The 13126-nt window shown below is 40.4% G+C and overlaps 2 protein-coding genes across 2 annotated transcripts in view; both read left to right on the top strand.

Annotated features, from left to right (window-relative positions):
- Positions 1 to 7354, top strand: part of LOC121193960 (fibronectin-like) — a 30967-nt gene extending 23613 nt beyond the window's left edge. The window contains exons 37-49 of the mRNA XM_041056395.1: positions 251 to 436; positions 569 to 658; positions 772 to 963; positions 1077 to 1166; positions 2083 to 2191; positions 2383 to 2602; positions 2891 to 3061; positions 3148 to 3286; positions 3553 to 3720; positions 4868 to 4993; positions 5251 to 5357; positions 5578 to 5697; positions 6063 to 7354. Coding sequence (XP_040912329.1) covers positions 251 to 436; positions 569 to 658; positions 772 to 963; positions 1077 to 1166; positions 2083 to 2191; positions 2383 to 2602; positions 2891 to 3061; positions 3148 to 3286; positions 3553 to 3720; positions 4868 to 4993; positions 5251 to 5357; positions 5578 to 5697; positions 6063 to 6131 — 1787 coding nt within the window. The 3' untranslated portion in view covers positions 6132 to 7354. The remainder of the gene's footprint in view (positions 1 to 250; positions 437 to 568; positions 659 to 771; positions 964 to 1076; positions 1167 to 2082; positions 2192 to 2382; positions 2603 to 2890; positions 3062 to 3147; positions 3287 to 3552; positions 3721 to 4867; positions 4994 to 5250; positions 5358 to 5577; positions 5698 to 6062) is intronic.
- A 676-nt stretch (positions 7355 to 8030) lies between these two features.
- On the top strand, positions 8031 to 13126 carry umps (uridine monophosphate synthetase). Its single transcript, XM_041056396.1, has 10 exons — positions 8031 to 8256; positions 8803 to 8956; positions 9449 to 9573; positions 9681 to 9868; positions 10004 to 10101; positions 10213 to 10373; positions 10457 to 10574; positions 10716 to 10891; positions 10994 to 11108; positions 11619 to 13126. The coding sequence occupies exons 1-10, from the start codon at positions 8107 to 8109 to the stop codon at positions 11795 to 11797; spliced, it is 1464 nt and encodes a 487-aa protein (XP_040912330.1). The 5' UTR covers positions 8031 to 8106; the 3' UTR covers positions 11798 to 13126.

The raw sequence follows: 13126 nt of genomic DNA, 5'->3' as shown, positions 1-13126 counted from the left end.
GACAAGCACACCCACCCACCCACCCAACACACACACCCACCCACCCACCCAACACACACACCCACCCACCCAACACACACACCCACCCACACACACACATATATATGTGTGTGTTTTTATATATAAATATATTGTTGTGTGTGTGTTCTTACACTAACTTTGTTCCATTAAGTTCCTGCACTGCACACAAACCCCATTATTAAAACCATATACACACTCTCTCATTCTCTTTCTCCTCATCTACCTCAAGATATCAGCCCACCTCGTCGTGTGCGGATCTCTGACGTTAACGACTCGTCCATCACTCTGACCTGGCGCACCAAGATGGAGACCATCTCCGGCTTCCTGGTCGAGGCCACACCCACCTCTTCCTCAACAGGCTACACACCCATTCAAAGGACCATCGGCCCTGACTCCCGCTCATACGTGATTGCAGGTACACACATATGAGAATATAGATACAAAAATATAAACCAGCTGCTGTCAAGAGTTGTTGAGAATTGCATATCATATAGTACAGAGTTACTACACACAGTCCCTCAGGAAGTTGTCTCTGTCTTCACTTCAGGTCTGGAGCCTGGCACTAATTACAAGATCAACGTCTATACACTCAAAGGGAATGGACGCAGTGCACCTTTCACACTCATCGCTACCACAGGTAACCACTGAACTCCTGTAGTTTCAGTCAAGAATAGTACATTGAATGTGACATGTTTCACATACACTATTATTTTTAAATATAAAAGTTCTCTTCATGTCTATCTCTTCCAGCTAAACCGGTGGTCATCCCGCCCACCAATATCCGCTTCACTTCCCTGAACCCTGACAGCATCTCTTTCACCTGGGAGCCATCGCGCAGCCCAGGGGTCACTGGGTATTATGTCACATTTGAGGAGGCTGGGGGTTTGCCTCGAGAGCTAACCCCCAGACCCCACGCAGGCCAGAGCTACGCTGTTATCAATGGTGAGTGCGGAGCATGGGATTTACATTACGCAAATGTGTTGGACATGCATGAAAATACACCTGTGACCAATAACAAACACATCTTTTGATTTGTATTTGTGGTTTGGTTATAGGTCTGAAATCAGGAACAGAGTATGTCATTAAGATTGTTGCACTACAGAATACTTTGAGAAGCACACCTCTAGTGGGCAAAGCCAGAACACGTAAGTACCATTATCCACCTGTTAGCATTAATGGAGCGTCCAAACTTTCGAGTCAAAAAGCAGTTTCTACTCTGAACATAGTCTTGCAAAGACTAATCACCCTTTCAGCCCAACTTATGACAGTCTGAAGGTATTACATGTTTCTGATGCTGTGGAAAAACAAGACATCCTGCTATTAACACTGTTCATAAAACCATTAAATACAACACAACAGGCTGTTTTATATTACCCTCTTTTAGAAATTGTGCCAGGACATTCAACTTTGTAGTCAATTAGGTGAAGTTATCTCATCCAATGGATTTGATTTTATTTATTTGTCCTACTTGTTCTAATGAATGTTTTCTGTTACAGACTTAGCACATTCTTTGGGCTTTACGTGCACAAATACATCATCAAAATAAAACAACAATGATTATTTTCGTTAGCAACAACATACCAAGAGTAACAAGTTATAACGATTGCTACACCTCCTGCAGTTTGTCAGCTATGCTGTGCTGTCCCCTGCTGGCATTATACATTACATTGCATACTACATTAGTATATATATTCTATCTACAAAGGTAGAATGACAGAATTCTGCCTTTGACATTGACTGACAGTCATTTGTGCTCTTTAATGGTACATACATACACTGATGTTGGCTCTCCTGGAAAGATTGACACTTGTGCTTAGATTCTCTGGCAAAGGGTCAGTGCCCCAAAATGGGTCATATGTGTCATTAGCGTGTTATCATAGACGGGTAACACCTTTCAGATTATTAAGCACAAAGCATCAAAATTCGCCTGGCAATATATCTGTTTTCAAGCTACGCAAACTATAATGTTTACTGGGATAAAATCAGTCTGTGTCTATGGGCATTTGCTTTGCTTTGCCTTGCTTCTAACAGCTAACATACATATATCTGTTGCCCAATCAGAACCAGCTACAGATCATCAGCTTCTGGTCCCTGAGCTGCCTCTGCTTCCTGTTCCTCACCGACCCACCACTGACATACTGGATGTTCCAGAGTCCTTCAATGACAAGATGTAAGAACTTGTATAATCATTCTGATATCTGAAATTCTTAACTAGACTTAAGAATGCATAATCAAAAACACCTCAAAATTTCAGTGCAGCTTAACAATACATTCAGCCTAAAAATGGCTTCTTATCATGGTTTCTCCCCTGTTTAGATGTCTCATTCGTCTTGCTTCATCTTTCTGTTTTTGTGTGTCTAGCTTCAACTCCAACCATGTGCACTTGGCTGGTACTAGTGGCCAGAACCAACCAGGCCAGCAGGGTCAGCACATCTACACAGAGTACCAGAGCCTAGGCCCTAATAATGGACTTCATGGCCCCTTCAGTGGACCCAAAGAGGGCCAGAGACCCACTCTCAGAGAACCCCTGGTCTATATTCCTGTAGCAGGCCCTGATGGAAACAGAGTGCCATTGGTCAAGGTGTGTAAGGCTGAAATTATCTGTTTGAAATCTTATCAGATTTGATTAATGAAATAATTTTATTTGCCCAATATCATTTAAATTTGCCCTGACTGATGAAAATCTGTATCTGTAAAACTGTCTATTATCTCGAAATTTGAATGTGGTTCCTAATACATTAGCTGTTCCAGTTGATCCTTTAATGATGAACATAAATGTTTTTCTGTGAGTATTTTACTATGTCTCTGACTTTTACTCAGGGATCTTATGATCTCACTCTGTTTGCACACTGTGTGTTTAATCTTGTAGGTGAGCGATGGGCCTCTGCCAGGTCTCGCATTTGGTTTCCCTGACAATGAGACAGAGCTGCCCCAAGAAGCACAGACAATCACAACCATCTCCTGGACACCCATTCCTCAGACCACAGAGTATGAGGTGTCCTGTAATCCAATTACACACCTGGAGGAAAGGGGCTTCCAGGTATACACACACACACAATCACTCACATACCTATTTACTGCTACAGATGTAAAGATCTCTTAATAACTTTATGTTCCTACATATAGATGCGTCTTCCTGGCACGTCAAACAGTGCCACACTGATTGGACTGACATCTGGAGCGTCCTATAATGTTGTAGTGGAGGCCATGAAGGACGGGGCTAAAGAGAAAGTTCTGGAGGATGTCGTAACTGTTGGCAATGCTGGTACAGGATTCCGCTCTAGGAGCATTTTTCATACATTACAATGAGCTTGAGTTTAATATATATTGATATGTAGCACATATATGCATAAATACACAAGATAAGTTAATTGTATAAGAATCTTGCCATGAATAGGAATCACATACACACACCTTGAATAATAAATGTTATTAACAATGTTTTACTGTCAATAATTAGATATAACATCTCAGTTAAATGATAAAGTCTTCTGGTCCTATTCTAAACTTATTGTTTCTTCCATCCCTTAGTTCCAGGTGACATCCCCATTACCACCAACCGGGATGTGTGTTATGACACATTCACACACACCTATCATGAGGTGGGCGCTGAGTGGGAGCGTATGTCTGAAACGGGCTTCAAGCTGTGGTGCCGCTGCCTTGGCCTAGGCAGTGGCCATTTTAGGTGTGATTCATCCAGTGAGTGCCTTAATAACCCCATCCCAGCATGCTTTGCAAAATCCCAACAACACGCCATGGAATTAGACATCAAATAATTCTATGTGATTTACTCAACAGGAATTTATAAGGGGAGAATTTATAAAGTGAACATATCACATTGCAAACTCAACAGAGTTGGTGGAGTTGTGTGGAACACAACAAAAAACAGTGACACCTAAACATTTCAGTATCTGCCTCCTGCTTTTGATATGTCAGAGGCACAGCATGTGCATAATGTTATAAGATGGACCTGAACAGCCAAATTGGCTTCATATCAGAATAGCTTTATGTAAGCTATTTTAAACTAGGGCATTTTATTTAATACATTGTACATTAGCCTATACATTTTATAAATTCCATAGCTACTGCTGTTCAAAAGCCATAGAATTTTACAGTTCATGTTCTATGTGCCGCATAAATCAGTAATAAGATCCCAGCATGGGCAGCCTTTTCAAAACTTACTGTTAACTATTTTCTACATACATAGATTGTGAAGATAATTCATTCTGTACAATGCATTACATGTTACAAAGAGTTCAATTCCTTCATGTTTACTGAGTCAGTTCTGCCTGTAGGTTGCCCATGCTGACCTCTCTGCTCTGTCTCTGTAAACTGTGAAAACTTTACAATAAGAGGGCAGAAAGCTATGCTAAGCTAACAACTCAGCGTCACTCTCAGTTGTTTTGTATTGTCTATATAGCTAATATGACAATACCAGAAACTGAGATCATCATCCATCAGCACAGAGTTTAGGTCATCACACTGTCTGTACATCTCTGTTTGTCTCCTGACAGGAACGATGTGTATATTCAACTGTTTTTAAGGTTGTCATTATATGTTTTTTTGAACTGCAAATGTATTTTGCACAGTGAAGTGAAGATGAATGCCTATGTGTTTTATAGACACTTGAATTTATACTGTGTGGAAATCAGTTTATGTGAATGCTGTGAATCACAATTCAACCTTCATTCTGTTCACCTTTTGCTGTCTTCTTCATCTCTGTTTCAATGCAACCTATCTCCTCTTTTCTACATCTCTCCCTCATGAATTTCTGTTGTCATTCTCTTGCTTCTCCCTCCCTTCATCCCACCTCTTTCTTTCCCTCTGTCTGCTTCTCCTCCTCCAGAGTGGTGTCACGACAATGGCAACAACTATCGCATCGGTGAAAAGTGGGATCGCCATGCTGAAAATGGTCACATGATGAGCTGCACCTGCCTGGGAAATGGCAAAGGAGAATTCAAATGTGAACCCCGTAAGTGCATACATGGCACACAAACATGAACGATGTATACAAATATTTTCTAAAAATATTTCCTTGCACATTGACTTATTCCTCGTTCACACATGGTCTGAACATACACTATGGTTTACATTAACTTGCTTTACTCTTAGACTTCATTTTCAACATCACATAGAGCATTAGATCTTCAACAGGGGTTTTAAACATGATTAAGTTAATCATTATACTCAAGGACTGTTGATCTTCAGTGTGTAACTGTGATCCTCCAGATGAGTCGACATGTTACGACGATGGGAAAATGTACCAGGTGGGAAACCAGTGGCAGAAAGAATATCTGGGTGCCATCTGTACCTGTACCTGCTATGGAGGACAACAGGTGAGTATCAGTCTGTGTATATGTGTTTGTTTTTCTGAGTGCACAAACCTGTTCCCTGTGGCTTTAGGCATAATGTTGAAAGTACAAGCAGAAGCTCTCTGTGTGTGTGTCTCTGTTTTGTACGTCTGTTTATGTGCTTTCATGTGTCAACTGCATAATAGAAATCTTGTGGACCGAATGTTTCTGTCTGTACAATTTATCTTTCCCTCTCCTTCTTTAGGGCTGGCGTTGTGAGAACTGCAGAAAGCCGGGAGGACAGACCGATGTGGACGCTGACCTCCTGCGACCTGTTAGCTCAGATGTCTTCGACCGGTACAGAGAAAACGCTTTACGCAAACTGGTCAGTGTCTTACTATAAGTTTTACCGCTTATATTCCACTCTGCTCTTTCCATTTCATTGCATTTTAATCACCTACAAAAATGGCAAATTAAGAAAAAAGAAACAATAAATTATATTGCTATTTAGTGAGATTACAGCACAATCTATACACTACATAAGGATACACCCAAATGACCATTAACAGGGATATTAATTGAATTCCATTTAGTTTGTTGGATTAAACATAATTTTTGAATTGTAGGAAATGTTGTAATATGGATTTAAATATGCAGGATATTCAATTCAATTGTAATTGTTGCTATAAATCAAATCAAAACTAATTCTATCTTCCCCTCTCTTCTTGCCCTGCTCTTCCTACTGTCCAGAACATCCAGTGTCCGATTGAATGTTTGAGGCCGGAGCTGCTTGCAGATGCTCACAGCCCCTCAGAGTAGAGAAGAGGGGTATGTGAGTAAAGAAGGAAGAAGTGAGACCCCTTACAAGAAGGAGGCCTACTCCTGCTTTCATGAAAAGAAGAACTTTCCTTTAGATTTGTGCCTTAAAGGTTTTCACCACACCAAATTTTAGTGCCTTAAGAAAGACTTTTCTACACCAACCTCTGTGCCTATTCAAAGATCTGTCCAACTTGGTTGTTGCCACGTTGGTTGTGATCCTCTCTTCTTCAACAGAAACAAGGATTTCTTAATCACTAAATGAATTCTGCTGCTTTATCACCTCAAACCTGCCTACCCCAAACATACACACACACCAACCAGATGCAGTATTGTTGTGTACTTTTACTTTTGCGTTGGGACCTTTTTTTTTCAATTTTTCTGATTTCAGAACATTCCATTACAATTCTCTTCCATTAAACAAGTTAAAATTGCTCACTGTGGCTAATATCTATTCAGAAGACGTTGAGGTAATGATACAATGCATTCTGTGGGTCTTTAGACATTTCCAAATTAGGAGAGAGAGAGGGGGAGCTGTTTTGCGAAGTAATTCCAAAGCCATACATTTCTTACAATTGCCTTGTTTCCTAAAACAACTGACTTAGACAGACATGGCAGTCAGTCAGATTTTAAATCAAATTGATTAGACAGTTTTTTTTTTACCTGACTCAGCATTCTTTTTAATGAAGAGGATTACAGTGGTAAATACAGTTCAAATAGTGTCCTGTCAGTGTCCTTCGATTTTGATGAACAGAACAACTGATCACTAAGATTTCTCTTTGAATTGCAAGAAATTCTAAACTACAAACTTTCCTTAAAAGATAAGCACTGTTACTTTTAAGTTTGTATTAACTGCCTTGCTATTATTACAGTATAGGCCGTTGAAGTCATCATGTAGATGTGATTCTGTGATCTGTAATGTTGGTGTTTTAGAGGTACATAAGGTACAGCACCTCTAAAGTCTATAAAGCCAAAGCTGACTGACCAAAAGTTAAACCTTTATTTCTTAAATGAATTGGGGAAATTCACCATTGTTTCCAAGTGAAATGCATTTTAATTACATAAATGTTTTTTTTTAAGTTCTTTTCTTTTATTTATCCCTTTTTATTCAGGCATTTGTTCAATGCTATTTTGGGGTGTACACTTTATTTTTGATTTTTTATATTGTTGGTGCCAAACTGAACTACTGTGGACTGAATCTTTTTAATAAACTGAAAAAAATCCCAGTCAACTGAGTTCCTTTCTTTTTCTTTTTTCTAAATTTTGTACCATGACTCAAGGAGCCAGAGGACTGCAGCTTAAGGTTTTCTTTGACAGAAGAAAATGTAATAACTTGTAGCCTGCTTATTATATAATCTCAAATAACCAATAAACCAGATATATATTTCGTGTATACGACATACTGTAGGAATGTTGGAGGTCCAGTTTTATTCTGAAAAGACGAAATAAATTCTATACCGGAAGTCATTCTCCCGTGCGGAGACGTGGAATGTAAATTGCCATTGGGTCTGCTGGTAGGATTTCCGGTGGAGGTTTCTTCCCTTCTTACTGTGCTTACAGCTTCTTTCCTTTTCCAGAATAAAATTACGGAAAATCGTCGTTGACGAACACATTTGGTATTTAACCGTGCAGTAAGGCTTAGATTAAGCTTAGCGTCAGATGTATAAATATGTCCCTGTTTACCTCTGTGGTTTTCTTCATGTGGTGCTGTAACTCCGTTTCCCTCTCGGAGATTATCAAATCAAATTATGTGGACCTGAATGATACATAGAAAACCCAGGGCTCTGTGGGGGTTGCCCCACTGGTGATCAGGCCCTGCACAAAACAGAGAGTATGTCGACATGCTCTCAAAATCACAGCGCTTTTATTCTGAAGAAATCGCAGCGGAAGTGTAGTTGATATCGCTGCCGCTAAGGGATCACAAAGTGGGACACAAGTTAGAGAGAACTGCGTTTAAATCTATCGCATATACGAGAAGATGGAAAACGTTTGCATTGACAGCTTAATCCTGAAGCTCCACGATGTGAACGCGGTGAAGTTTGGAGAATACAAGCTGAAGAGCGGCATGCTGACACCCATTTATATCGACCTCAGAGTTCTCGTGTCCTACCCTGCGCTCATGAACCAGGTAAACACGTGCTGCTGTCTTGTCCTCCTCACACCGTGACTGACTTCAGAATAACTTTACTTAATGTGGGATAGACTATGAAGCGTCCTGTAGCTACACTGTCCGAAAGCGAAATATTCTTATATTCGTATTAAAATGTCAGTTCTTCCGTACTGGATAGTGATATTAACACGTGGGTGTATATCAGTATTTAAAGTACAACAGTCACACTGATGGATTTTCAGTGAACCTGTTCAGGGCCTCAACAATGATGCTATTGTTGAATCAACATCTCTATGACACAGTGTAAACACCACTGAGCATTATCATCTTTATGAATAAAGAACGTATTACAAGGCTGGTGCCCTGAAATGAATGAGATAGTTAAATCAGATTCTGAATGTAAAAATATAGGTATTACACTGTTTTTACCCCTGTGAGGTATGTTGGCCCTCATAAGATTCTTGCACTACATGTGTAGATACGTTGGATGTTCACGTCTCCTGCTATAAAAATCTTTGACCCGTTTGCAACCTCAAACTTTTTTTTTTCTTGTTTTATTTTCAGGTGTCAAGTCTCATCTACCAGCGAGTGCAAGAAGAGGGGCTTCAGTTTGACTCAGTGTGTGGGGTTCCATACACAGCCCTGCCTTTGGCCACAATTATCTGCTCTAGACATGAACTGCCCATGCTCATCAGGCGAAAGGAAGCCAAGGACTATGGTGGGTGCTGAGAGGGAAGAGTAATCAGGCACATTTTGTCCAGTCTGGATGTTCACTAATGGCACAGTGATGGCCACACCTCTATCTCATCTGTCAAAGACAAACATCTGTTTTGATATCTCTGATAGAGGAGGGGCAGCAGGATTTGAAAGTTGAAATATTAAAAGTCAGGGTAGGAACAGCTGATTTAACTTTTAAAAAAAAGTCTTTAATGGTTGTGACTAAGGTCAATGTTCCTTTAAAAACAGTTATTTTAAGGTAAAGCTCTTTGTGAACCACAAACATTCCTAGGTCCCTACAAGGTTGACAGTTTTATAAATTTGCTCAAATCATAAATGTGGAGGTTCTTACTCTCCACTAAGACAATCTGGCTAAACACATATGATTGAAACTAAAAGAAAAATAGTTTGCCAAAGCCATCAATAAGAGACAAAGTCACTCTAAGTTTGTTTAGAATGGGGACTGATAAGCTTCCTCATGTAACCCTGCTAGGAACCAAGCGTCTGGTGGAGGGGTCGTTTCACGAGGGGGACACATGTCTGATCATTGAGGACACAGTGACCAGTGGCAGCAGTATCCTGGAGACTGCTGAAGTCCTCTACAAAGAGGGACTGAAGGTTCAGTGTCAAATTACAGTGGTTATGATAATGTTACAGTGATGATGTTACCAGGATTAGCAGCATAGGTGGAATTAACTCATGAAATATTTGCTTATTTTGTAAAGGTGACAGATGCCATTGTACTAATGGACAGAGAGCAAGGCGGCATGGAGATGTTGGCTTCTCAGGGAATCAGGCTTCACCCCATCATCTCCATGTTCAAGCTGCTCAATGTGTTGCTGGCAGCTGAACGCATTGACGCCCAAACTGCCCAGAGCGTCCGCAAATTCATCCTGGATAATAACACTTTCAGGTGCAGTAGTGTAGCTTTTCCCCTTTCTAGTGAATATGAAGGCAAGTGGAATTAGAGTGTTAGTGTGTGTGTGTTTTTAATGAGTACTTTCCATGTGCCAGCTTCATAGTAACACGTGCAAATTGCCTCTTTCAGCCCCAAAGAGGAGAATGGCGATAAAGTTCCTGCCACCAAGAAGCCATGTCTGGAGCAGAACCTGGAGCTGAGCTATGCCGACAGAGCCAAACTTCCAAGTATGTAGTCTTGCAACTTTGTCAAATGCCCTACTTGTATGGCAAGCTAAAGAACATTGACAATATATCTTTGCAAGGCTATGTCCAAATTGAAAATTTTACTGTCTGCAGATGTTCACCCTCTGTCATCAAAGCTGCTGAACATCATGGAGGAGAAGCAGTCTAACCTGTGTGTGTCCGCTGATGTGACCAGCACCGAGGAGCTCCTCCAGCTGGCGGACTCCCTAGGTCCCAAGATCTGCATGCTGAAGACACATGTAGACATCCTCAAGGTAGCAGTGGAACCAGTCCATTTGTTACAAGGAGAAATCTGTCAAAACAAATAAACTGAAGTCATTGTCCTGTCTGCTAACAGGAATACACAGTGGCCTTCAGCCAGAAACTACAGGCTTTGGCTGAGAAACACAACTTCCTCATCTTTGAAGATCGCAAGTTTGCTGACATTGGGAACACAGTCAAACATCAGTACGAAGGTGAGAAGATTTAATTCATTATAGTTGTTTTTCTTTTACATGTTTATTCCAAATTTTCTACACAGCGTGTATATAAACTACATCTGTGCTCAAAATGACTTTTGAAAAACCTAACAGTGTGCTCATGTATCTGTTCTCCAGGCGGTTTGTACCAGATCTCATCTTGGTCCCACATAGTGAATGCTCATGCTGTGCCGGGGCCCGGGGTGGTCAAGGGTCTGAGCTCTGTAGGAAAACCTCTGGGCCGAGGCTGTTTGCTCATTGCACAGATGAGCTCCCAGGGGTCACTGGCCACTGGTGAATACACAAAGGCTGTGGTACGCATGTCCTTCCTTAGGCCTTTTTTCTAAGTTTGCTTAAATGCATTTTCCATCATATATTGCTTCACAGCTGTTTTTCTCTGTTATCTGTCCTTAAAGCTGAAGATGGCAGAGGAGCAGTCAGACTTTGTGATCGGCTTTATCTGTGGCTCTAAGATTAGCAAGAGGCCAGAGTTCATTCACATGACTCCTGGGGTGCAAATGCAGGCTGGAGGTAAACAGCATCCTTTTTGATCAAGCTTTCAAACGTTGGTTTAATTTCATGTAAATTTCCTTCTAAGTATTAGAAAGGAAGCAATGAAATAATGTATTTTTACAGGAACATTACACCATAACACATTTATACACATACGTGCTCAACCGTTTATATTATTATTTGTAGATGTTCAGGAGTCTCTTGACTTTGTACTTATACTTCTTATTGGTGTACCTACTGTGTCCAACTAGAAGAAATACTACAGTACAACAAAGCTGAACCACATGCAGTGAAATCCACTTCATATTTATGCTCCTATTCTGTTTTCCTTCATTTTCCTTGTTTAACTGCAGTGATAGGGTCTCGGGCTCTGAGTGCTTCCAAAACACTCCTTGCTTTCCTTTGGTGTTGTGACTCATCTTTAACACAGGGTGGTGCTGTGGTACAAGAAACAACATCTGTCTCTACTCTCAGTTAGGCTGACAGTCCCCAACATCCTCCGCTCTGTGCGTCTCTCTCCCTTTACAGGTGACATGTTGGGCCAGCAGTACACCATGCCGGAGGAAGTTATCCACAACAAAGGCTCTGATGTCATCATTGTGGGACGGGGTGTTTTGGAGGCCCCTGATAGGCTGAAAGCTGCTGAGTCATACAGAAAGTCGGGCTGGGATGCTTACAAAAAGAGACTGGGCTGCAGTGGCCAATAAGAGCTCAGCAGCAGCATCTGCATTGTAACGTCTAAATTCAAATTTCAACCACGACTCAAATAATGACCTCTGCAGATGACCTGGAAGTATTTTTTTTACATTGTCCAGGAACAGCAGTGTGCACATAACTGTATACATAGAAACATATATAAATGTACATCTGTGTTCCTACACTGCCATATTAGGCAGTGTAGGCACACCTGTTCCTACATAAGCACAAAATGTATTAACATTTGCAAGGCATACTTGGCAGCTGTGAATCAGACACTGTATGTGTTATTTTGATTCAGTCCTTTAAATGCATTCCTCTGATTCCCTCCTATTGCTAAGCTGCACAAATAGTCCTTACATATGATCTGCTGGGATACCTCTGACCAGGTTTAAACCAGATTTGGGAAAATATTTCAATTTGAGGGTAAACTGTGGGTCACCTAGAATAGGTTTTTTTTTTTTTTTTTTAAATTAGTTTTTAATCATGCATTTTGCCCAGGTCTGCTAAAGTATCTATTAAAACATCGATCGAATACCAAACAAGGTGTCATTCCCTCAATAAAGACTTCAAGTCAAGGTGAAGCTTTTCTGTGTCACAAACCCACCATTCCTGTGTAGGCTTTTCTATAATTGCTTAAATACTTGACCAAGATTTCTAGAACATATAAGAGTGGGTGCAGCTACAAAACTGTGACCTTGACTGTTTTTATTGAAAAGGGTAACACGTGTTAGGGATTTATAGGATATATGATGGATTGATTACAAAACAGCCTCACTGACACGATTTCAACCTTTTTTGACAACTGTAATCATCAGCTGTGTGATCATTGTAGCTCTTCTGATTACTGTGAATTACAAAATCATCCTGTCATGATTAAGTCCAGTGCCATCCTTATTGCTTAACAAAAAATGAGTCGAAGGTAATAATGCTTGCAAAGAGATATAAATTAACTGATATTGTGATATTGATCAGTGAGCTCACAGAACAAGTCTAGATGTTGTTACCCATTGCTTATCTACTCCCTCAATCCAAAAAGAGAGCTGATAAACAACTTTTGTTTAACAGGAGAGAACTGCCTTCAGTCTGACACCTGTCAAAATAGACAGATGGAATTTTGTAAACAGCGTCCTGGAGCTGTAACAGTTATGCAGTTACTACTAAACCCACATGCAGTGAAAAGGCTTTGTGGTATCCTCCTCCATGCTCTCATGGATAAATGTGAAGTTTCTTGGGTTTTTTTGCTTGGGTTTTCCCTGCACTGTAGTTTCCTTTTATAACGAAAAGAAGAAATGCAGTGTATTTTTTGTAAAGTAATACTTCAATAAATCTTATATGTT

The sequence above is a fragment of the Toxotes jaculatrix genome, chromosome 15, assembly GCF_017976425.1.
Source record: "Toxotes jaculatrix isolate fToxJac2 chromosome 15, fToxJac2.pri, whole genome shotgun sequence".
In the NCBI taxonomy this organism is placed as follows: Eukaryota; Metazoa; Chordata; class Actinopteri; family Toxotidae; genus Toxotes; species Toxotes jaculatrix.
The sequence above is the reverse complement of the archived record's forward strand: the minus strand, read 5'-3'. Positions and strand labels throughout refer to the sequence as shown.

Coding starts and splice junctions, on each gene's coding strand:
- umps (XM_041056396.1), top strand. CDS start 8,107: ATGGAAAACGTTTGCATTGACAGCTTAATCCTGAAGCTCCACGATGTG. Junction 8,957..9,448: donor AAAGGAAGCCAAGGACTATG/GTGGGTGCTGAG, acceptor TAACCCTGCTAG/GAACCAAGCGTCTGGTGGAG. Junction 10,102..10,212: donor CGACAGAGCCAAACTTCCAA/GTATGTAGTCTT, acceptor TACTGTCTGCAG/ATGTTCACCCTCTGTCATCA.